Below are 25,070 nucleotides of genomic sequence, written 5' to 3'. Positions count from 1 at the left end.
TAGGCTGAGGAATAGGGCTGATGCTAGTTAAAAGTGATGGAAACAGGCCTAAGCAAAGGAGGGTATCTTTTTTTAAAAAAAGATTTTATTTATTTTTTTAGAGATAGGGGAAGGGAGGGAGAAAGAGAGTGAGAGAAACATTGATCGGTTGCTTCCTGCATGCACTCAAGCTGGGGACCAGGCGCACAACCCAGGCATGTGCCCTGATAGGGAATCTAACCAATGACATTTTGGTCTGCAGGACAATGCCCAATCCACTGAGTCACAGCAGCCAGGGCAGAAGGGTGTCTGTTGGCTCATGAAACAGAAAAGTCCAGAGAAATGGCTGACTTTGAGCTCAAAAAGGGTGTCATTGGGACCCCTCTCATCTCTTTCCACACTCCCTCTTAGAGTTATTTCTCAGGTTCTGGGAGCCTGCCTTGCTTTCAGCCTCACCCTGTCAAGCTCAGTGGAGAGCGTGAGATTGACTCCTGCTCACCTGCCATCCTGTGACCTTCCCACTGACACTGGGAGCTGTAGTACCCCATTGTCTCAGGCTTGGTACAAGTGTTCCCCTGCAAGAGCTGGGATCCCAGGTGCACTCAGACCAGATCCCCAAATAAAAACTGGGGCTGCTGCTGGAAGATAGGGACACAGACCTACAGTAGATGAGACAGAGAGAGGGAAGAAGGGCCTGTGGTGGCAGGTTTGACCTGGAGCAGGAAGAGTGGGTCCGTTCTGAGCCCTACTGAGTATATAACACCTTGCCTTGGTGGGGACTTGCAGCCTCAAGTCATCAGCGGCAGCCTTTCCCCTGATGGGCCATTCCTTGGTGGTGGTAACAGCGGTGGTAGCAGCAGCAATTACTGAGCGTTTGCTGCTGCATACCAGGCTCAGGCCAATCCTTTATCTCATTTAGTCTGCACTGCCCCTGTTTTACAAGTCAGAAAACTGAGGCTGAGCCCCGGCTGATATGGCTCAGTGGATTGAGCACTTGCCTGCAAACCAAAGGGATGGGTTTGATTCCCAGTCAGGGCACATGCCTGGGTTGCGGGCCAGTTGGGAGTGCATGTGAGACAACCACACATTGATGTTTCTCTCCCTCTCTTTCTCCCTTCCCCTCTCTCTAAAAATAAATAAATAAAATCTTAAAAAAAAGAAAGAAAGAAACTGAGGCTGAGAACCATTATGTCTCTTGCGACACAGCTAATAAGCGTGAGGACCAAAATTCAGTCCCAGGCTGTCCAGTTCCAGAGCTTTCTTTGTATCCTAAGTTAGGAACAAGCCATGATACACCAATGGTGTTAATCTAGAGTCGCTCCTTCCCCCTTACCAGTTCTCTTTCAGCTCTACCCTGTCATTAGGTTGCAAGCCAGAGTTTGGAACTAATTTGTTGTTAATGCTGCTCTAATATTTGCTAAACCCCCTTTGCAAGACATTGGAAGTGTTCTAAGTCTCACAGCCTTTGCAGGGAATAGCACAGTGTGGCTAAAATTTAATAATGGAGACTTCATTATATTTCTTCTTCTTATGGCAAAAGAGACTGGACTTTCCCTTCTGTAGCGATAGATGGTTTCCTTTGAAAGTATTTCTATTTAAGCAGAAAAATGATACATTGTAAAGAAAGGTGTGAAAGAAATAATAGCACAGGTGGAACTCAGATAGTGGCCTTGCCAGTGACCTGATTTGGGAGAGCCCAGCTCTGCAGCCTCTTCTGGATCAGAAGGTTTTGAGTCACAGGATGGTTATGGTCATGGGGCCTGGCCCAGGGCTCCGGATGACCAATGATACATCTTTTCAGGTATGAGAAGCTTTGCGGGCGCCTCTCCCACCTGAACCTGTGTGTGACCAATGAGATGCGGGAAGACCTGGCAGAGAATTGGGGCATCAGGTAGGGACCTGGGTGGGGGAGCGGTTCCAGCACAGGTGCTCCCAGCTGCAGTGTCTGCTGTGCCATATTGGCGAGGCATCTGGAAATACCCAGGGTCCTGGGAGATGGGAAGCTGGGGGAGGACCAGGCTGTAGTTTCTTTCCCAGCCAGCCAGAGGGCCCAGGCAGTTTTGATGTTAGACCTCTCTGTGCTTCCCTAAGTAATTCATAACTTCTTATTGTCATTGTGTGAAGCGTGAATCCCCCAAGTGCCCTTCTTTTTTCAGATCCTTCTGGGTCTTCTATTCCTTTGACCATTTCCCGCTCCTCCTAGAGCCCCCCAATGATCTCATTGCAGAGCTGTGACTGTCTACGATAAGCCAGCATCTTTCTTTAAAGAGACGCCCTTGGACCTGCAACACCGGCTCTTCATGAAGCTGGGTGGCACCTACTCAGCATTCAGGGCCAGGTAGGTCTCCTGTCTTCTGTCTTCTCTTGTGTTTGTTGCTGTGCTGGCTTCTTCCCTGTCTCTTCACTGCAGACCTGGGAATCCACTAAGCCACAGTTTGGCTAACTATGGCTGCAGGCCCACTGCCTCTTCATAAATAAAGTTTTATTGGAATGCAGCACATTCATCCATTTATGCATTGTCCATGGCTGCTTTCATACTATAACAGCAGAGCTGAGTTTTGCAAAAGAGATCGAATGGCCCCCAAAGCCTGAAGTAATTATTCTCTGGCCATTTAAGGAAATGTTTGTTCTGTGTAAGGCTTTACTTCCTGCCTGCGGGTTCCCGACCCTGTGGTGGAGTCTGTGGACCCGTGTGTTCCGTGGGTGTCTGACAGAGATAAGAAAAGGCCGTTTGAGAGCTTCACACACTAGATGTTTGCTCCTTTCAGTAACTTGGCAGTCAGTTTGGAGGTCACAGCATTTCCTCTAAGTTGAGGAAATGATAAGAACAGTAAACTGGTGAAGGCAGGGACTGAATGGGTGTTGTCTGCTATTGTGACCTCAGCACCTAGCAACAAATAGATATTGATAAAGAAAGCAAGGTGCATGTCTATGCCCCGGCCTGGGGTAGTAGGGTTAGCTCGGTGTTGCTGACATGGCCATACCCTGACCTTGGGGAGCCTCTGGGCCTCGCTTTGCTGGGGGACAGCCATCCTGGGCCCTGTGGGCCTGCTCTGTGGTATCTCACAGGCTCTGTCTCTGCTCCTTCAGCTCAGAACCCTTGGACCCTGCCACAGAGAGGTCAGCCTTCACGGAGCAGGATTCTGGAAGCGGAGTGGTGAAACGACTTCATGGGCGGCCGGCCCTGTTGGTCAGCAGCACGAGCTGGACAGGTCTCAGGATGCTTCTGGGCACTTGGGGGTGTACAAACACCAGTCTGAGCCTGCATTTGCATCCCTGCCAGGCCTGTGCTCCACATGTACTTGGGGTGTCCTAAGGTCCTGATGAGAAAGGTGGGGGGCATTGAACTGGGCAGGGAGGCATCTAGAAACCAGCCATAACACTTAGCTCTCTTTTCTTGTAGAGGATGAAGATTTCTCCATCTTGCTGGCAGCATTAGAAAGTAGGTGTGTGGCTGTAACCAGAAGCTGGGCTTGTCAGGGGCTGCTGAGCTGCGAGATGCTCACTGAGCCTTGCATGGTGTTCTCTGCAGAGTGTTCCTGCCCCCAGGGCTGCAGGGTGGGCCAGCCTGAGCACTGGGCTGGTGGAGGAGGTGGTGGCTTTGAGTCCCCATTTGGGTCATTGAGTGACCAGGCCTTAGATCTGAAGTGCCACCTCTGGGAGAGTGACCTGTGTTTGGAAGGTGTCCCTCCCCACTCCCTTCCTCCATTCCTTCATTCATGTAATTAGATCCTGCTTATCAAGTATTTATTTTCTTAAACAGAATTTGAACAGCTGATCCTGAATGGAGAAAGTTTTCCTGCTCTGGTCTGTGTGATAACAGGTGCTGCCTGGGACCCTCCATGTTCCTGTATTTAGTTTGGGGGCAGTGGAGAGGGTGGAAGGCACCTGCCTTTCTTGTGTGCCTTTCCCATGTCAGGCACGTAACATGCCTTGTTTCCTTAATCCTCATGGCAGCTCTCTGACATAGGATTTTCTACACCTATTAGAGGGTGAAGCTGAGGCTCAGAGGGGCCTCATGGCAGGGCATGGAATCTAGATTTGGATTTCAGATAGCACAACTTCAGAGATACTGAACTTTTCACTTCTGCAGTGGTATTTAGGCTTTTTACTTATTGTTTTAAAATAAAGAGGCCATTGGCTGACATAAAACTGCTTCCAAAGTAGCATAGTGGGGAGAGGAGCAGAGAGCTATAGTTGAAGGAGGAGGGTCCTGGGCCAGCTCTCCCACCTTGTGCACTCCCCTCCTCCTGGCTCCTGGGCTCCCAGGGTGGCAGGAGCCCACTGCACATGCCATGCCACCTGGGGTGCTTGGCCAGGCACAGGGACAGTGAGAAGCTGTGTCTGGTTGGCACTCTGGTGTCCAGCCAGAGTTGATCCTGGCCGTGTTCATAGCCTGTTGGGTGCAGATTGCCATGGCCTCAGCAGTCAGGATGCACACCCCTGGGCAGGGAATATTTCTGAAAGGGGTCGATAGGGGCTTGATTCGAGCTGTGGAGCGTGAGCCTCCTGCTCACACCTTGGAGGGGCTTCTCAGGCTTGGTGCCATGGATGGAGCCAGAGACAGGCCCAGTGCAGTGACTCCGATTTTCTCTGCAAGGCAAAGGGCCTCTCAAGGAGTATTATAGCCGCCTCATTGACCAGAAGCAATTCCAGCACATCCAGGTCTGTACCCCATGGCTGGAGGCTGAGGACTACCCCCTGCTTCTAGGTAAGAACACCTGGCGGGAGGCCTGCAGGGAGAGGGCTGAAGTTTAAAAGGGGATACTTCAGGGCTAGGGGACAGACTTTTTATGAAAACGGCCAGGTTGTAAATATTGTACTGGCCTCTGTTGTATATTCTTTGTTTTTACAACCCTTTACAAATTAAAAGCCATTCACAGCTCAAGGGCCATACACTTAGAGGCCTCAGGTTGGGTTGTGCGCTGCCTCAGGCCCTGCTCCAGGAGCCACCAGGACAGGGAGATGCTGCCTGTCAGGAACCTGTCTGAGGAGCTTTTGGCTGAACTCCAGGAAATGAGGCTGTTTCCTGGTGTGCCAGCTCCTCCCTGCCTGGTGAGCTCAGGAGCTATTTACTGAGGGATTCTAAGAGGGTTATGTCCTTTTAGTCTCCATGTCCTCCATTTAGTTCTGCTCTTCTGTTCAGGCAGAAGGGCTGGGCTTGGGCTTGGGTTGGGGTCCACTGTTCCCCAAATGTGGGAGGGTAGTGCAGAGGTGATGCATTGAACAGTGTTGACTCTCCCAGTGAGAAAGTCCTTCCCTCCTCTTCCTGTCTTAATTACCCTGGGGAGGGAAGGGTTGGCTTGGTACTGATATGTCCCTAAGGCCTCATCTTCTAGTAGCCAGTTAGCAGTCCTGGGCAGAGAGCCTTTGGTAGTCAGGCATTCCAGCTCGTATTTAGTGATGCGAAGTTGTTTATTTGGCTTTATTTTCACAGTGACAGCTGGTTTTCTGTTGAATCTGCTGTGGGTTCTTCTAATTATTGTGATAAAATATATATAACAAAGTTTGCCATTTTAACTATTTTTTCACTTTTAAGTGTACATACAACTCAGTGGCATGAATTAGTCACAATGTTGTACAGTCATCATCACAATCTATTTCCGAAACAGTCTCATCACCCCAAGCAGAAACTCTGACCCCATTAAGTGTAATTGCTATGGATTCTTTTAAAATAAATTGTGGTTAAGTAGATAAAGGGAGTCAGTTTAAACATGTTAACGACAGGCAGGTAGTTTTCAGATAGGGCTGAGTGGCCAGGAGTGGACATTGCTGTGCCCCCCGCCCTGTACCAGGCTGCTTGGCCAACTCCAGCCAGTGGTATGAGGGTGGGGAGTGTTCTCCACTTGCATCATGTGTGGTCAAAGGGAGCACGGCCAATGCTCTGACAGCCCCCACACCCTGCAGGGTCAGCGGACCTGGGCGTCTGCCTGCACAAGTCCTCCAGTGGCCTGGACCTGCCCATGAAGGTGGTGGACATGTTTGGATGTTGCCTGCCAGTGTGTGCTGTGAACTTCCGGTGGTAGGAGCAGAAACCAAATCTTTCCAGAGTTAGGAGTTCTCAAACCAGCCACTGGGGGGAGCCAGTGTGGTCAGTGCTGCCCCTTAGAAAGGCGCCACCTCCTGATCCGTGCAGCTCAGCTAGGTGGCTCTGGGGATAGGAGTCCTCTCTGGTGGGCCAAATCCTGCTGTAGGAGTTGGCTTCCACGTAGAGCTCATGTTGAATGAAAACTATGTGTCCTAAATACTCAACTCGGGGCTTGTGCTCAAAGGATAAAGTCGTGGCTGGAATTGCCTGCACAATTTACATGACTTTATTTACCTATCTCTCTTGCCTGAGCTCATTTACTTGGATTCAAATCAGTCAAATGAGTGCAGTTCTCTGTCTCCACTCTTCCTGGTAAAGATGAGTGTTTGGAGAGGACAGCGTTGGAAAAGGCTCTAGAAACAGCGCCTTCCATGGGCTGAGGGGCAGCTTCTGAATGAGAATCAGGACGTTAGACCCTTGCATGAGCTGATATCTGCACGCTGTGCTACCCAGCAAAGTTATCCTTAATGTGTGGAGCCTGCCTCCGGTTGCCTTCTACCTTGTTTCTCTGCTGTGCAGTTAAGAAAAAAATGCAGAACCCACTGAGCATGTTCTCACTGGAAAGAGCATAGAGCCGAAAAGGTCCAGATTCCTGTTCATTGCCCCTCCATCCCCAGATTGGTTTGGGTTTTTGATATGTATCTTCCCAGGTCTATTTTCTATTCAAATGCCAAATCTAAAACAGATCCATTGGAAACCAGACTGACTGGTATTTACCCCTAGCTTAGCCTGTGGGTGGCAGTGGTGGCGTGGGGGTCCGGGTGGGCACCATAGGGTTCTGCTTTCTTCTCTAGGCAGCTCTTAGTCCTGCCTTGACTGTCTCTGCAGCTTACACGAGCTTGTGAAACATGAGGAAAACGGCCTGGTCTTCAAGGACTCAGAGGAACTGGCAGCTCAGCTGCAGGTAGCCACGTCTGCCCCCATGCCAGGGCTCACAGGGCTTGGAGGCTAGCCCAGAGCCACACCCTCAGACTCCCTGCTCCTGCAGCCATGTGGGCCTGTGTTGGGTCTGGTTGAAAAGCAACAGGAGGGAGCTGTGGTCCCAGATGCTGGGGCCTCAGTGGACTCAGGGGAATTAAGGTCCACCCCACCTGCGTTCTGGTTTGTGGAGCTTCTACCATGCAGATGCTGATGCACAGGTGGACTGTGTGTGTCACTTTTGACTGGATATCAGGAGGGAGAGTGAGGAGTGAAGGCAGCTTCCTAAGTCAGCCTTGCAAGATGGGTGGGAGTCTTCAAAGGATACTTATTTCTTTTTAAAAAATATTTACTTTTAGAGAGGGGGCAGGGAGGGAGAGAATCATCAGTGTGCCAGAGATACATCAATCAATTGCCTGTCGCATGCTCACATGCCCACAACCTGGGATCTGGCCTACAACCCAGACATGTGCCTTGACTGGGAATTGAACTGGTGACCTTTTGGTTTGCAGGCTGACACTCAACCCACTGAGCCACACCAGCAAGGGCAAAGGATACTTATTTCTTATTACCACAAGTAATATATCAATATTTTTGACAGTTGAGACCATGGGTTGAAAACTTTCTAAAAAAGCTGAGCTAGAAAAATCTGTGGTGTGACTGTGTTTCAATGTTACGAAGACAGGTGAGAGGCCGAATTTGGCCCACATGCTGTAGTTTGCAGACACCTGACAGTTTAGCAAAACTGGGAAGAACACAGACATTGCCTTGTTCCCAACCCATGGTCTGGATGGTGCTGGGCAGAGGTTGAGGGGTGGATGCTCTTGGTGGAAGGAGCAGCATAGCAGAGGCAGGGGGCTAATGCAGATCCCAGTGTGTGGATGGGTAACACTAGCTTGGCCCAGCTTTTGAGCAGGAGGTGGAGCATGGCTGGGGTGTGAGGGCTCTAGAATGCCTGGTGAGGGAGCAGGCTTGCTGGGTTGGGGATGTGGGGGTCAGAGATGTTTGAGACCAGTTCAGCAGGCTGAGGGTGGAAGCTGGGCTGGCAAGCATAGGGCCACTGGAGGTGCCAGGACACTGCTGGTGGTAGTGTGGCCACAGAGGGAAGGTTTCGAATCACTAGCCTGGCCGCTGGTGTTTGGGGTGTGGCAGGGGGCCCAGGCTGCTGGGAAGGAAATGATGGGGGCAGGGAAGCAGTGATGAGGGAACTTTTGGTCTTTTTCTTCTAGATGCTTTTCTCAAAATTTCCTGATCCTGTTGGCAAACTGAACCAGTTCCGGAAGAACCTCCGGGAGTCTAAGCAGCTTTGTTGGGATGAGAACTGGAAACAGACAGTTCTTCCTTTGCTTATGGACATGTGATGCCTCTGAGCATGTCCTGGTGCTGGATGTCATAAAAAGGGAGACCCTACTGCTGATGCAGACCCCTCCCTGCTCTCCTATCCTTCCCACCAGAAACCTGGTCCACTTCCCTCCTCCATCCTTTCAGCTGCTGCCCAGTCCCTGGGCAAACTGTTTAGAGCAGTGCCTCCCAGTGGACAGTAGTTGAAAGGTCAGCAACAGGTGCTGCCTGTGGAATGAAGTTATTCCCCCCCCCCCCACTTTCCTTTAAACTTCATTCAAGAGGCAAATTCTGGCCGTTTCATGACATTTTTGGTCAATTAAAAAAAAAAAAAATCCTATGGTCATTTCTAAGTTGCAAAACACAGTCTCAATCCAGGACAGATTGGTGAGGGCAGCAAGTTTTCATGTACTTGGTTCAGGTATAGATGGCTTCCCACCATTGGGAACACTCAGTCACACCTCTGTGGGGGACGCCTTTTTCTCAGGCTGGCTGCTCTCTCGGCCTCCAGTTTTGTGAGGTCCATTCCACATGGAATCTGTTGAAAGTCCCATCACTTCCTGTAGTCAGTTTATTTATTTGTTTATTTTTTTTTGAGAATGATTTAAAACACCTCCAGACAGCCAGTCTGTGGGCCTGTTAGCAGATTGTTGTGTGCATTGGGCTATCACAGTCAACATTAACACAGGTCAGAAATGGAGAAATCTCAAACCAAAGGGCCACAAATGGAATTTTCAATAAGATGGAGAAGGTTGTCTACCAAGTGAAGTGCTTGTTCCCATTGTAAATTAAGGGAAACCTATGAAAAACCATTTCATCTGCTCTTCACGCATTATCAAGGGTAGAAGGGTTTGGGTGTTTGGGATGGTTAAGGGGAGAGGATTTGTTGTAAGGGTTTCTTTACAGAGCACTGTAGTGTGAGACCCACATCTTAAAAGCCGGAAGAGGAGGTATCTGCTTCATACCTCAAACTTCGTGAAGGAGCTCCCAACGGCACACATGTGAAGCGAACATGACCTTCGTAGTCGAGGGGATGTGGTGGTCTGGCACATCCAAACAGCCAGAGGGAGGTTTACCAGACAAGCTGAGGAAGTGTCTGTTGGGACTGGAATGAAGGTTAATGACCAGGAACTTGTGGCCCAGGAAACTGGTTCAGCCTGGTTTCTTCTTTGGAGGCCCCGCGTCATTTCTCTTTTCCTCCTCTTTCTTTTCTTCCCCCCAGTTAATTACTTTTCTGTTACTTGCCTGTGGCTTATTCAGCATCACTTCATCCGTTTCTATCTCCTGGTGTCTGCCCTTCTCAGCATCTGCTCTGTTGTGTCCCGAATATTTTGATTCCTGCTTTGAAGAAGGCACCACAGCCTGCCACACTGTAGGCAGAGAGGTGCCATGCCTACGACAGACTTGTCTTTATGAGGGACGTGTCCAGAATGGGGGGAATGTACATGATATATGTGTTTGCTTGCACAAATGGAATTCTTATCTCAGCCAAAATTTTCATTTCTGATTCATGGTGATTTGCTTATGAATAAGAACTGCTGACAGAAAGGGGCAGCCCCATGCTTGAATAGTTTATATTTTATTGGAACATAGTTTGTGGTTCCTGACTCAGAATTTAACATTCCTCAAACATTTAAGTCCAATGAAAGGTTTATCCAGGTGAATGTTTTCCCAGGTGATTTAATTTTGAGGGTAATTTTAAAAAACGTTTGTGAACCTACAGCATTAGTTTCAGAATTGCCATCTCCGAGTGCTCTTCATAGGGAAACAGTTTTTGGTTGTGACGAGGCACTGCTTCCCATGGGATCCCAGCTTGGCCTGGAAACAGAGCATATGTGTCTCATGATGACGGGATTTGGGGACAGGATGCCACCCTATGAGTGCAGGGCTGCAGGACAGGCCTGGGTGTGGGTGGGGTTACACACCAGATTTTCAAGCCCCATCCAGACCCCTAGAATCAGCCTCCAGGGGTAGGATCAGGAAATCGTCTTAAAACATTGCATGGCAGACAGGTTGGCTACCTCTGCCCATTGGGCCATACTCATCTCTGGGAGGTCATGGCCTTTCTTGTTCCCTGTAGCCCTCTGCATCTGTCCTCAACCCTGTCACCAGGTGCAGCTCAATGGAGCCAAGATTTGAATGTGCTCAGCTTGACTGCTCAGCCTGGTGCCTCCTCACAAAATCTGGACATGCATCTGAAGGGGCTCCCAGCCTCTTCATAAGCACAGGTGTCTGAAGAGCTGTTGGCAAGGTTCATTTTGTCATCAGTTTTTTTATGAATGAAAAATAAGTATTTAAAAAGGAGATAGACATGCAAGTGTAGAAGCATGTATAACCTGCCATCCAAGTACAACAACTATTAACTAGTGTATATTCTTCCAGATTTTCCCCCATACAAATATTAATAGAAAGGTGATTATTTTTTAAAATAAAAATTGGCTTATACTATATATGCTTTTGGCACCTTGCTTTCTTCGCTTAAAATCTATTATAGATTTTGATGGTTGCCAGGTGGGAGGGGTTTTGGGGATCTGGGTGAAAAAGGTGGAGGGATTGAAAAGTACAATGTGGCAAGTACAGAACAGTCATGGGGATGTAAAATACAGCATAGGGAATGTAGTCAATACTGTAATAACTTACGGTGTTAGATGGATACTAAATTTATTTGGGGTGATCACTTTGTAAGTTATACAAATGTCTAACCATGGCGTTTACTGTACATCTGAAAATAATGATGTACATCAACTGGAATTTAAAAATAAAATATACTTTAAAATAAATTATATTGTCGATGTTTTTATCCGTAAGTATTTGAAGAAAGACTTCATTCTTTTTGGAGTCTGCACAGCACTCTGCCAGTGGGATATGGGCACATGTGGGTAGGTGTGTGGGTGGTCTGTGTGTCTGTTTGTAGCAGACGCTGCAGGTGGGGCTTTGCTGGGGTGGTGGTGTTGGTGCAAATGGGCCCTACACTGTTGCCAGGTTTTGAGTGGGAAGGCTGGGTTGGGCCTGGCGTGCGGTTGAATTGAACAGCAGTGGTCGTGGGGGCTGGGGGGGATAGGGGTGGAGAGCAGGAGCTGGCTCCCTGGCTCCAGCCCTTGGAGCTAGCGTGGTTATGTAGCCTCCCTATACCCCAGAGTTTCCATGGGTGACATGGAGGATGACAGCACACCCCACCCAGCTGCTGGAGGGGCTGGCACATGTCAGGTTTGAGGAGACAAGTGTCTGGCCTGAAGCAGTGCCTGTTTAGGGCTGTAAATGCAGACTCTTCCCCCTCCTCTAAAGTCACCCCTTGTTCTTCCATTTACTGGGTGCTTAATCCAGGAACAGCAGCTACCATTTTCCTGAGTGTTCCCCCATAAGCCAGGTTCTGTTTCACCTCTCAGGTGGATGTTTACGCTGTACAGATGACCCGGAGGCAGGGAGAGCCCAGCTCTACCAGGGGGGCAGTGGGATCCACCTGCAGAGCCTGTGTCTGATTGCCGTGTGGCCTGAACCTCGTCTACCCTGACACCTATCGGGCATCCGCCATTTCTCCCTCTTTACAGACAATGAAACAGGCCAAAAGGCTCTGAAAACCTGCTCTAAACACGGTAAGGCCACTGGTCTCAGCCCTCCAGGATCATGGTGTGAGTTGCCTCCATCCCCCGAGAGCCCACTCTCCAGCCCTGCCTCCTCTGCTGACCTTCAGGGTGGGAGTCATCAGGGCTTCCTGGTTTGTCTTTAGGGTCCCATTCTTTTAGTTCCCTGATTTCTGCCTCACTGGAGGCAGGCCTGGATGGCCTCTCCGAGACAGCAGCTTGTCCTGGGGTCCCGGGGCTCACCCAATTCAGTGGTGAACAGCCGGCATGTCTCTGGGTTGCGGATGGTGTAGGCAACGTAGGCAACAAGAGCCCGCTGGTCCTTCTGGCAAGCAGAGAGCCTCTGCAGGACCCTGACCAGGGACAGGATAATTTCGGGGCAATACAGCACATCTGCAACGAAACCCCAGGTTACTGACAGGGTCTGCCTCTAGGATTCAGGGCCCCAGAACTAAGGATGCTGGGTTGTGCCAACTTTGGCAGGAGGTTAAGGGCTGGGAAAGCAGCAGTTCTAATAGATGGAAAGAAAACTATGTGAAGAAAAAGAAACTCCTTAGGAGAGAACAAAAGCTGCCAAAAGGCAATGCAACAACGGAAAAATATCCAAGACTCACAGAGGAATCAGGCACAGTACTGGGAAAACTGTGCTGCTCTGTGTGGACCTGAAAGGACAAGGCTGCCATGGCCAACGCCCCCCCTGAACCCCCCCCCTCCCCCGAAGATGGGGCTGCTCTAGCTATTTGATTTAGGTTCTAGACAGCAACTGAGCAGCCTCCCTCAGGCTGCTGGAAAGGGACAGAAAAGTCTGTCTACTCGGCTGTGGCCCGGCTAATAGGTCAGACTGGCACGGCACCCAGGGGCCTTTTCTGTGGGGAAGAGCCTGGTTCATTTATCTGGTGGAACCACTTCCAATGGGATTGCGTGTGGCCATTTTCTCAAACAGGAGGGCTGTGCCTTTAGGGCACCCATGAGGCATACTCCATGCTCTGAAGTCACCCTGGAGGTTCACAGTGACACTTTCAGAAGTCTCATCATTACCCCCTCTTCCCCTGCAGAGTCCATGGTCCCTTTCCCTGAACTGAGAGCTGGGTGGAGCCACAGGGAAGCCACTGGCTTCAGTGGCTAGGGATGAGCAGTACCTGCTGCGAGTATGATGTCTGGCTGGAAGGCAGCAAGCTGCGGGGCTGTCACAACATCCCAGTCCAGCTGTGCCACTGTCACTGTGGGGCTCTCTGAGTTGTGGGTGTTGTGTCCTGGGTGCTGTGTAGGGGTGGTGGCATCTGGCTCCAACAAGAAGCCATTGAGAAGGATGTTCCCTTGGAGCTGCTCGAGGACATGGCTGTGACAGTCACTGAAGATATATGCTCTAGGATGGCACACTTTGCAAATGGCCAGGCCTGTGAGGCCGGCTCCACTGCCGAGCTCTAACACAGTCCTGAGTGGGAGATGGGAACACCGGTCTGCAATTGTGTCAGGGCAAACCCGCCCTGCTGCCCTGCCCTGAGCCCCGAGGTACCTGTGAGTGAAAGCCGCTGGGTTCTCTAGGGCCCACTCTGCAAGGTAGAGTGCAGCATTCCATGTGACCAGGCCGGTGGTGCCATGGGAAATGATGGCTGTGCTCTCAGAGAGTGTGACCGAGTCCCCAGAAGGCTGGAAGGAGACAGGGAGAGAGAATAATCCAGCTGCCGGAAGACAAGGAGTTGGTGTTAAAGACAAAAAAAATCACAACATTGGCTAAACACCTGGTTCATGGCATGGAATACTACACAGCAATACAAGAAGAATGACGTGTGGATGTGTGCCCCCACCTGCATGGACTGCAAGGGCGTGATATTGAATGAAAAAAGCTAATCTCAGAAAGTCATGTACTATGTGATTCTATTTATCTAACATTTTGAAAATTATAGAATTGTTGAGGTGGAGACACAGGTCAGTGGTTGCCAGGGGTAGAGATGGGGACAGGGAATGGGTTTTACTGTAAAGGGGTGGCCTGAGGGAGGTATCTGCAGCCACAGAACAGTTCCGTACCTTGGCTGTGGTGGCGCCCATGCAGATGCCCTCATGTGATAAATGATGCAGAATCACACACTCACGGTGCCAGTGTCAGCTGTGATGCTGCATGAGTGTCAGATGTCTCCCTTGAGGGAAATTGTGGAAAGGGTATGTGGACCTCCCTGTACTATTTTTTCAGCTTTTTATGAAATGATAATTGTTAACAAAAAAAAATTACAACTCTGATATTGTGAGCTATATGTAAAAAATCTCAGTGTGTGTGGCTCTCTGAGTTCAACCACACATTTGGGGCTGGGGAATTCTTTGGCCTTTGGAGTTTCCTGTTATTCTCATTCCCAAAGCAGGCAGGGGACCCCACACTTGGCTCGCTGCCATGTGCTTCATGGAACATCCAGTCCTGAAACATGTTCTCCAACCTGGGGCTGCTGAGGATGGCACCCCCAACAGGCACTCACCCAGGGTTGGTTTGCTAGCTGTCTCTGAGCTCACAAAACCCACGGAGAGGGTTCAGGTCTCTGGAGTTTGTGAAAATTCATTTGTTCACTTGTCCATTCATTCATCACATTTTTCCTGAGCATCTACTATGGGTGCTGGGGATTCAGCTGTGATAAGATGAACTTATTCTCTGTTCTTATGGAACTTATATGCCAGTAGGGGATATGAACTATAATAAACAAATAAGATAATTTCACAGTTATCCAGTGCCATGAAGAAAATAAGAAGGGACCCTACAATAATAGAAGACTGGGGGTGGGGAAGGGGAGGTCTGTTTTAGATAGACTGATCACGGAGGAGGTGACATATGACCTGAGACCTGGGTTAAAAAAAAAGAAGTGAGGCATGTAAGGTTCTAGGGGGAGAGCATTCTAGGCAGAGCAAATGAAAAGGCCCTGAGGCAACATTGCAATTAGTGAGTTCAAGGAAGAGAAAGAAGACCAGGGGACTGGAGCACAGGGAGAGCAGGAAGAACTAGACACGAGAGAAAGGCTGGGGCTGGACATGGGAGCCCTCATTAGCCACATAAGGAACTAGGATTGAGTCATAGTGCAAAGAGAAGCCACTGGTAGGTTCTGAGCAGGTGAGTGACATGATAGGATTTACCTCTTAAATCAGGGGCTCACTTGGGAATCTGGGGAAGAGGGCTACAGCATAGGTTTGAATCTTCTTGAATCTCCACATAAGAACAGACAGAGCAGCGAGGTAGGGACAAGATTTATAAGAAGGTGTCTCTGTGAATCTGAAAATAACAAGAGGTAAGAGAAAACCAGACAGATACAATCCTCACGCTCAGTGGGTATGTGGAGATAGAACAGGGATGGAATGGGGCATGTGACAGATCTAAGGACTGGAGAACCCAGAACCAAAAGGCATTCACTGGAAATGCAGGGGCTGGCCAAGAACAGCAAGAACACTTCAAAGGGAACTTGACCACCTGAGTCATGGGGGGTGTGAGGGACCTGGGACGAGGCCTGATGGCAACTACAAACACTCAGATATGTGTGACAATAACAGAAAATGTCATTTCAGAAATAAAGATTACTTGAAGGAACACGAGAAGAAAAACAAAACAAATAGGAGGTGAAATGAAGTGATTTTTAAAAATAGAAAAGAAATTAAGAAAGAGAGTATTATGGGATGAACTGTGTCCCCCCTTCCAAATTTATATGCTGAAGTCCTAACCCATAGCACCTTTTTCTGAATGAAACCTTATTTGAAGGTGAGGTCTTTACAGAGGGAATCAAGTTAAAGTAATGGGCCTTAATCCATTATCACTAAGTCCTTATAAAAAAAGGAAACTAGGACATTGAAACATCATAGAGGGACAATGATATGAAGAGACAGAGGAGAAGACAGCTGTCTACGAGTCGAGGAGCAAGGCCTGGAACACAGCCTTGCCTTGAAACTGTGTTGACACCTTGATTTTGGAGTTATAGCTTCCAGAACTACGAGATGATAAATTTCTTTTGTTTAAGCCACCCATTTTTAGGTATGAAAACCTAAACAAGTGCTAAAAATTATAATTCAAGAAAGCATTCCTGGAAAAACAAAAAGATTTGAAATAATATTGAAGGAGTACCCACATTGCACCTGAGACCACTGGCCCAGAACAGTCAACCTCAAGACATATTCTAGTAAAATCACTGAACTTTAAAGAAAGAAAATCCTCTGGCCATCTAAGAGAAAAGGGCATGTAGCATAGAAGGGAGAGAAAATTAGATTATCATTAGGCTTTTCTATAGCAATGCCAAAGAAAATGGAGAAACATATTTAAGAGACTCAAGAGAGACTCAAGTATAAATTGCTCAAACTGTTATTAACGTGTAAGAACTCTAGGAAGGTCAATTCCAGAAGCCCTTCTTAAAGAATCTACTAGAGAACGAACTTCAGAAAACCAAAATGGCTAGAGAGAGACGTCAGCATGGAGATTGAGGGGGAGCTCTAAAGCTATACAGATTAAAAAGAAAGAAATTATGGAATGTGTGCTAGGTCAATATTACCTAAGCCCTAACCCCTGACCCTGTGACTGTGTTATGTTACATGGCAAAGGGATTCTGAAGATGTGCTTAAGGTTAACAACTTGAGATGGAGAAATTATCCTGGATTATCTAGGTGAGATCAATTTCATCATCTGAGCCCTTAAAAGTACAGCATTTTTTTCCTGGCTGAAGACTGAGAGATGCAGAGGAAAAAGAGGCAGGAGAGATTTAAATTGCAAAAGGAACTCAACCAACTCCTGCTGGTTTTGGAGATGAAGGGGCCATGGGCCAGGGAACATGGGGCGGCCTTTGGAAGATGAGAACAACCCCCAGCCAAGAACCAGGAAGGAAATGAAACCTGAGTCCTGCAGCCACAGTAAACAAAATTGTGCCAATGACCTGCCTGAGCCTGGAAGCAGGTTCTCCTCTAGGGCCCAGCTTACTGACACCGGGATTTTAGTCCTGTGAGACTTAAGGAAGAGAAACCAGCAGAGCCCACCAGACTCGTGAGCTACAGAATTAAAAGACAACACAACAATTTATGTTGCCTTAAACTGCTAAGTTGTGGTAATACTATGTAATGTTATGGTGTGGCAACAAATGAACAAGCAAAATGAGGGAGAATGGGGATAGTACATATAAAAGTTTTACACAATTTTCAGTAACCATAATTGGTGGATAAAATTAGCACTCTTGTTCCGAGATGGCTGCATAAGTATTATGGGATAAAGCAAACAGGGAGTTAAGATCAGAACCAGAATTCCAGTGTACGAGAAAGGAGACACAAGTGCACTGTGAAAAGGTTGAATGAAGCCCTGCAGTTCTGATTTTGAATCAGAAACATCAATATGGACTCATGAGGTAGTCTATGGAAAAAGGATGGAGATATATATCACTACTCATATCCCAGTCTGTCCACTGCAAAGACCTATACTGTAGCAATGGGCACCATAATGACCAGATTGTGGTCTCTAAATATCACTGCTCACTAAAAGAAACCAGGGCTTGTTGAAGACATAGCTGATTTCAGGTCTGGGACAGGAAATATACAAGATGAGTCTGGAAAAGCTTGAAAAAAATAAAGCAAGAAAACTATTAGAGTGACAACAAACTCACAGCTATCAACAACTGAATCTAAAAAATAAAAACAAAATGCAACTAAGCAAGCCAGAACAGGAACAGAATCATAGGTATGGGGATCATTTGGAGGGTTATCAGCTGGGAGGGGGGAGGGGGAGAAATGGGGAAATGGTGCAGAGATTAAGAAGCATAATCAGTTGGTATAAAATAGACAGGGGGAAGTTAAGAATAATATAGGAAAGGGTGAAGCCAAAGAACTTATATGCACAACCCATGGACATGAACTAAGGGTGGTGGGATTGCTGGAGGGAAGGGGGGGTACTGGGCGGAGGGGAGCAAAGGGGAAAAAAATCGAAACTACTGTAACAACTTAATCAATAAAATATACATAAAAAAAGAAAGAAAGAAAACTATTAGGGTAATGTCAAAAGGGTTCAGAAACCTACTTGAAATGGCTCAAAATAGGACATTTTAAGCTTTAATAAGGACATGATTTTATTTATTTATTTCTCCATTTAAAAAAATTTTATTGTTGTTCAATTAGTTGTCCCAGTTTTTCCCCCTTGCTCTCCCCTGCCCTGCCCACCATGGATTGAACCCTTCTGGGGAGGAGAGGAAACAAATCTGTCTTGAAAAGGAAAGATGAAGCCTATATACTGCCTTTTCTCTACAAGTTGTACCCATGAGTAAACAAATAGTGGATGAAGGGAGGCACCTCCTTACAAAATTTCTCCAGCTAATGAATGAAAACAAAATGAATGAATCAGGAAATCACCCCTTTACATCTTCCAGTAAATAAATGAGTCTAAGATTTAGACATCCATAACCACTATCACTAAGAGGATGGAAAACAGATATGATGTGCCTCCTGGAACCTCGTATTGTGTTCTTGGCAAAGCAATCAAACAGACATGAATCTAAGTGGGCCTTTGAATGCAGACACCGATTTTCCGAAACAGAGGAGGGAGGAACAAGTTGAATAGCACCATGTGTGAGCAACCAAAAGCCAGCCTGTGAAAAGCTGTCTAGACAAAACCACCAGGGCTGTTCAAAGAAGGCACTGCCAGGAAAAGAAAGAGCTGGGATAGAGGTAGGGAACTTGTGGATGAAGGGAGACTTCAAGCCACACCTAGTTAATAGCCAAGACAAAACGTGTGTGTCCAGAGGTGGACAGGGCAGTGAGAAAACCTCAGAGTGATTAGTCTGGAAGGGAGATGGTAGTTACTTTTGCAGGGACTGAGGGCTGGGATGGGGATAAGTCAGACGTGGGCCTTGTGGGCTGGCTGCCAAAGTTCTGTCCCTTGAGTGACAGTCACCATGGTGGCTGCCTTGCAATGATTCAATAAGCTGTAAATTTCTTTTGTGTGGTTTTCTGTATCTATGCTTTATTTTATAGTAAAAGGTTAAAACCAAACAAACAAAAACATCCAAGATCCCTCTGGCTGTTGTGTGCAGAATGAATGTTCATGGGGCAAGAAGCTGGAAGACCAGTCAGAAGGCCGTGGCATTGGGCTAGGCTGGTGAGGGTGGTAGTGGAGGAGAGTGGGAAGTGACTGTTGTCCTACAACATCCACTCATCAAGTATTTATTGCAGACTGAGCACCAGATCCCTGCTGTGCCAATACTGTGCATTACCTAATTTAACTCCCAGCCACTCCAATAAGATAGGTACTATTATTTGTCAGAGTGCTTGATTTACGGATGAAGAAATTAAGGCTCAGGAAGGCTAACTAACTCCATCTAAGACCACAGAACTGATGAGTCAGGACATGAACCCATGGGAGGCTGACTGGAGCCTGAGTGTTAACTCTGTGTGCAGAGGTGAGTGCCTGGCCTGTGTGGGGAGAAAGACACATGGCTCCTACCAGCAGATAGGTCCGGTGGCACTGAGTGGGCTCCTCGGCTGTCAGGACCTCTGCCAACGCCTCATACAGCTTGTCCAAAGGCTCCTCGTGGGCAGCTTCGTGCTGGGGGTGGGTAGAGCGAGAGCTTCAGCAAGAGCATTAAAATGACCCTCATGAATCAAACAAAGGTCTTATCTGTTTGCTTTTACTCTGATTTCTAAAAATGGCTGGAGGATTTTCACCAAACTTGAAGGGGAAGTTTGGAATGGATTGACATAATATAGGCCACCTGGCATATTAAAAATTCACTCGGTGGGGCAACCTGGGATATCTCAAAGAGGTGTAGAGGGTGAGTGAAAGTAAGGTGTAGTCTAGGCCAGCAGAAATGGAATTGCATGAGAGCTGCTGTGTGACAGGGACAGAGTTCTGCCCTTTGATCATGATGTCCTGGATGGAGAAAACAAACGGTGCTTTAAAGTGGGCCCAGGCAAAAGCCACAGGATGGGCACGCCACATTTCAGGGTGGGGCTTTATCGGCGGGCAACCCTCTGTCCTGTGCCCCATGGGGATGGGGCGGGGCAGCATCAGGTGGCCACACTTCTCCTGGTAGTATGGGGAGACCTGCTGGTGGCTCCTAGATGCACCATGCTGGTGAGAACTGGAGATGCAGGGAATGGAAAAGCCCGGATCATTCCATGTGCTAACCCTTTCTATTCAGAGGCCGAACACGTTGGGTCTGCTACTGACCAATGAGGAACTACCTTTCTGAAGTCCAATCTAAAGTGAAACTCAGCAAATTTGAGCGCATCCTTAAAATCCATTTAGTATCAGTCAGGAAAAGAGCTGTTCCAGGTAGATTCACTGGAGAGAGGCAGTGATAAGGGGGACTAGTTATAAAGGCATTGTAAGACTTAAAACCTCCAAAGGGGACAATATAGCAATACAGAGATTGGCAATAGCAGGAAACTGTCAAAACCTCTCAGGTGGCAGAGGGAGAAAGGCCAGATTACAGTGCTCAGGGCTGCCCCGTAGGAATAAGAACTTGCACAGGGACCACAGAGGAGATGCAGCTGCTGTCAGACACACCTTGAGGCAGAGGGAGAAATACCCTGGCTTTTCTTTTCCTCCAGCCCTCCATGGCCTTTCACTGGTGGAACTAAGCTGGGAGACTTGCCCAGGGAGCACCTGCTGTATGGGGGTTTGCAGAGCAGACAAAGGGCATGGGATGGATTTGAGCTCCAACAGGAAAAGCTGGGCAGAGGGCCCACTTCTGGAGAGCCAGCCAAGTCCCAGATGCTGTGTGGCTACCGGACAGACGGTGCCCACCACTCACCTTTCTGATGAGCTCTGAGAGAAAGCACCGGGCATACTTCATTGAAGGTGGATGCTTCATGCACAGAGGATGTTTCACGGTCTGTGACAAAGGACACATGTGAGTTGCTGGAGAGACTCGGCCTTAAGTCTCCCATGAGCTTTAACTGAATACAGGGTAAACCCCAGTTACTCAGTCCCTCTGCAAAGACACACACAGACACAAAGGTTCTGGTACCAGGTGATCCTCATGCATCTGAAAGTCTTAAGAGTAAGTCCTTTCCTAAAAACATTCTCTACTACAGCAGCACAGACTGTGGCAGTGTTTCTAATGCTAACACCCTGCTAATGACTGGATATCTGTGTCTCCCCAAATTCATACGTTAAATCTAACACCCAATGTGATGGTATTATGAGGTGGGGCCTTTGGGAGGTGATTAGGTCATGGAGGGGGAGCCCCCATGAATGTGTTTAGTGCTCTAATAAGAGAGACCACATAGAGCTCCCTTGTGCCTTCCACCATATGAGGACACAATGAAAGGATGGCCTTCTATGAACCAGGTAGCAGACCCTCACTGGACACTGAACCTGCTGGCACCTTGATCTTGGACTTCCCAGTCTCCCAAACTATTAGAAATAAATTCCAGTTGTTTATAAGCCACCCAGTCTATGGTATTCTGTATAGCAGCTGGAATGGACTAAGACAATCCTTCCCAGGGCAGCCAACATGAATTAGACTTTGTAGTAAGGACAAGTCGGGGATTGTCTGGCTCTGTGGAAGAGGCAAGAGCCCAAATGGTGGGAACAAGGCAGACTTGGCACCTGTCTTGGAGCTCACATGCTGGGCCAAGGAGATGAGCAGGAGCCAGACTGTGAGGAGTGCTATGATGGCCAAAACAGAGGAAGATGAGGGCTCTGCCTGGGATGTGGAGGAGGGGGGAAGGGTGTGCTCCAGGGCGATAGTTCAGTGGAAGCCTAGAGATTCAGAGAGCAGGGGAGCTAGATCTAGGCAGAGGGAATAGTTTATGCAGGCTCCAAGGTGGCCACAGGTTGGCATTTTGGAAAGAAGGACAGGATGACAGGAACAATGAGAGCAGGGGCCAGATCACAGGGTGCCTATTGGCTAGAGGGACATGATTTACCCAAGGGCAATAAAATACCCACACAATGCTCAAGGGGCTTTCAAGTTGGCTGGTATTGGGGTGAGAATCAGAGTAGGCTACAATATAATGAACAATGACCTTGGACATCTCTGAGCTCACAGTCCTGAATACTAGATTGCCCTGGAAGTCCTCCCTAGCTACAGCTCCATCTTTCTTGCGTGGTGGTCAGATGGATACTCCTGGCTCACCCTCCACATAGGAATTCTTAATCTGGCATCCTTGGGTGGGCTTAGTGGTAGGGGGAGAGTCTGTGACTCCCCTGAATTTATATGCAAAATGTATATAAATGGCGAGGGGCAGGGTGGGACCAGGCCAGGCAGAGTGGTGGTTCCATATATACCCTCACCCCCATGTTCCTGAGAATCCAAAATTCACCTCCAAAAAGCAGGGGCCCATCTATATCTAGAAAAGAGGCACAAGTGGGTAAGACCCATGTCCTTAATTTTTCCTTAAATGTAAAAAAGAAAGTCTCTAAACAACCAGCAAATGCTATATGTTCCCACAGCTGTCATCTGTTTTCTCTATAGACAATTTAAAAAACATCCCCTGGATTCTGTCCTCTCAAGTAGATTTTTGAATATTCTGTTATCTTCATCCAAGAAAACAAAAGAGCCAGAGCTCTCTGAGGTGCTACCACCCAAATACAGTGTCTTCCCTTTTAAAGGATACAAGCACACCCATTTCACCCCTGTCCTGTCCTCATGGGCAAGTGAGGAGGCTGGTGACGTGTCCCGTGATTCTTACCTTTTGCAAAATATCCAGTAGCAGCTCAGAACCTGAGTCCCTTAATTTCTCCTCAAGGCTCTATTTGGAGACAGAGGGGAAGAGAGAAATCTCAAGGGCATTTTCACAGGAACACATTGGCAAAGTGCTAAGTGATCCCTCCCTAGGGACAAGCGGCCAATTGGAAGTGGAAGCCATAGGTATTGAAAGCCTGACCTTGACAAGTCACAGGTTACACCTGGATGAGTTGCAGAAAGAATGTCAGGAGACAGACTCTCGGTTTGCTTTAGCTCTGGCTGCTAAACCTCGCCTGTGTCAGAGACAAGCTCCATGGCTGAACTGGTCAGCCAGGAATTACAGTTAAGACACCAGCACTTGATGGGCTTACCTTGGACTTGACAAACAGTGGACATACAGAATGTGCAGCTGCCAGGGCCAGCTATGTATACTGTCCTTTCCTGCAGGGGACTCTAGCCAGGTAGTGAGCTCAGGCTCCAGAATCAGGCTGACTGCTCAGCTGGTGTGTGACACTGGGCAAATCACGTCATTTCTACAGAGCAATTTATGACACCCTAAAAGACCTATAAGACCAGGCTCTAGCCTCTCTCTCTCACCTAATCTGCCACCACCCCTATTCCATCCCTGCTCATGCCACTCCAGCCACACTGGCCTCCTCGCAGCAGCTTGCTTTTACTGGCAGAACCTTTGCACTCCCTGCTCCCCAAGACCTCCCACAGCCTGCTGCTTTATAGTTCAGGTTCTGGCTCAAATGTCCCCTCTGGGAGGCCTTCCCTGATTCCCCTACTTTGATGATATGTTTCCTTGTTTTATTGACTTTATAGCCACTGTTATCCCCTGGCATTTTCTTGCTTATTCATTTACATGTTTTTTCTCTGGCTCTCCTACCTGAGTAGGTCGTCATCATTATGCTGCTGATCCTAGTGCCTGGCTCATGGAAGGCATTCAGTAAGCATTTGGTGATGGAATACAAATGCTAGCTAACACTTACATCCACTTACCATGAGCCAGGCACTGCCTCAGGTACTTCATTCTCATGTACTCCTGACAACAACCCTATGAAGTAAACATTATTCTATCTCCTGTTTCACTAATAAAAAAGAACCTAAGGCCCAGAGACATGCAGTCACTTGCCCAAGGTCACACAGCTTGTATGGGATTCGGTCAGGATTCCAAGCAGGCAGGCTATCTCTGAGGTCTGAGCTCTTCACTACTGCACTCTCCCTAGTCAAACAACAGTTTTGGTCAAATACAATGATAGTAATAGTGCCCAGCACTTGGGTGTTGTGGGCCAGTCTAAGACCTGGAGTCAACCCAGTGAGCTCAGCACACATGTACTATAAAGGAGGCAGTGTCATTAGAAGTTCCCCCTTGGCAAAGGAAGCTGCTGCCATGCCACTGGCCTGTGCAACGAGGGCAGGTCCCCAGGGTGGGGGTCGGGGGCGGGGATGAGACCTGTTTCATCCGTTTTCTGGCCAGCTTTGTACTTCCCTGACTGTTCCATCAGAGGCTTAAGCGCCTCAAGCTTAGATTTTGTCAAATGCTGATGATACAGATAGAACACTCGGGGATGGTGGGGGAGGGGGTGTTGTCTATGACCGGGTCACTGTGCTCATTGAAACATATCTCCAGCTGTCCTGAGGCCGTTTACTGTTTAAATGGGCAACAAAAGCTGTTACTCAATGGCCAGGATGATAACTGGCTTAAAAAAAAGGTCACGAAAATTACTGGGAACTGGTCATGACCCTAAAAACCCGAGTGAAAGGGAGTTGGGCGGAAACCCTGCACTCCTTCAACTGGTGGGACCCAAGTCAGCAAAAGCAGCCCAGGGCGGGATAAGGACAGGGGAGTAAGGAGATGATAGCCCGGTGCAGGGAGGGCTTCCCAAGGGCGCGCAGGTGCACCTCCTGCTCTCCTCTGCCAGCCTGCGCGGCCCTCGGCGGAGCTCGGGGATTAGGACCGGAGGTACGGCCCGGACACCCGAGGAAGCTGAAGCCGTCACGTGGCGGGGAGGGCAGGGAGTGGGAGCCCAGAGCACCTCCCTCACCAGTCCTTCACCACCCACCGATTGCCTTCCGCGCGCCCAGCCGCCCACCTGCCAGGGGAAGGAGCGCACCGCGCGCGCCGCCAGGAAGCGGCGCTCGAAACGCTGCAGCAGGCGTGAGGTTCCCGAGCTCTCCTCCGGCGCCATGGCGGGGCGGAGCCGCGGCACTGCTCGGGAGACTGGGCGGAAGCGGGGCGGTGCCCAGAGGAGGCGAGCCGAGCCCGAAGCAGCTCGTGGGGCCGGAGGCGGGGCTTGGGGCGGGACCAGGCGCTGCTCGGGCCCCGGGAGGCGAGGCTTGGGGTATCGAGGCGGGGCCCGGCGGTGCTGTAGTCCCAGGGTGTGGTGTTGCGGAAACGGTCTAGGTGTTGCATGCAGGGTTGTGGGAGATGGGACTTGGGGAGGGTTCGAGGCGGGTCCTGGAGGAGGGCTCTGAGCCAAGTTTGCCACCTGGGAGGCGGGATGGAGCCAGGCTTTGGCGCCACATTAGTGC

General features: G+C 48.8%; 2 protein-coding genes across 5 annotated transcripts in view; one reads left to right on the top strand and one right to left on the bottom strand.

The window, feature by feature from the left end:
• The window catches only part of ALG1 (ALG1 chitobiosyldiphosphodolichol beta-mannosyltransferase), a 14,173-nt gene extending 3,067 nt beyond the window's left edge, over window positions 1-11,106 (top strand). The window contains exons 5-13 of one of the 2 annotated variants that reach the window (XM_090277053.1): window positions 1,781-1,870; window positions 2,207-2,317; window positions 3,070-3,191; window positions 3,383-3,421; window positions 3,743-3,802; window positions 4,580-4,690; window positions 5,887-6,001; window positions 6,896-6,971; window positions 8,215-11,106. In XM_090277053.1, coding sequence (XP_090133179.1) covers window positions 1,781-1,870; window positions 2,207-2,317; window positions 3,070-3,191; window positions 3,383-3,421; window positions 3,743-3,802; window positions 4,580-4,690; window positions 5,887-6,001; window positions 6,896-6,971; window positions 8,215-8,346 — 856 coding nt within the window. In that variant the 3' untranslated portion in view covers window positions 8,347-11,106. Of the gene's footprint in view, window positions 1-1,780; window positions 1,871-2,206; window positions 2,318-3,069; window positions 3,192-3,382; window positions 3,422-3,742; window positions 3,803-4,579; window positions 4,691-5,886; window positions 6,002-6,861; window positions 6,972-8,214 lie in introns of those variants that run through there. The other variant, XM_090277054.1, reaches the window with a different exon arrangement.
• On the bottom strand, window positions 9,890-25,070 carry EEF2KMT (eukaryotic elongation factor 2 lysine methyltransferase). 3 transcript variants are annotated; one of them, XM_090277055.1, is made up of 8 exons: window positions 24,602-25,070; window positions 22,540-22,599; window positions 20,655-20,735; window positions 19,343-19,444; window positions 13,424-13,557; window positions 13,047-13,342; window positions 12,151-12,300; window positions 9,890-10,144 (listed from the first exon to the last, which is right to left on the bottom strand). In XM_090277055.1, the coding sequence occupies exons 1-8, from the start codon at window positions 24,725-24,727 to the stop codon at window positions 10,044-10,046; spliced, it is 1,050 nt and encodes a 349-aa protein (XP_090133181.1). In that variant the 5' UTR covers window positions 24,728-25,070; the 3' UTR covers window positions 9,890-10,043. The 3 variants fall into 3 exon arrangements, with proteins under 3 accessions (XP_090133181.1, XP_090133183.1, XP_090133182.1); XM_090277057.1 differs by having other exon boundaries at window positions 24,653-25,068; XM_090277056.1 differs by having other exon boundaries at window positions 24,632-25,067.

The sequence above is a fragment of the Furipterus horrens genome, unplaced genomic scaffold (genome assembly GCF_987537825.1).
Source record: "Furipterus horrens unplaced genomic scaffold, mFurHor1.1.pri manual_scaffold_5, whole genome shotgun sequence".
Classification (NCBI taxonomy): Eukaryota; Metazoa; Chordata; class Mammalia; order Chiroptera; family Furipteridae; genus Furipterus; species Furipterus horrens.
Note: the sequence above shows the minus strand (reverse complement) of the source record. Positions and strands in the feature narration are given on the sequence as shown.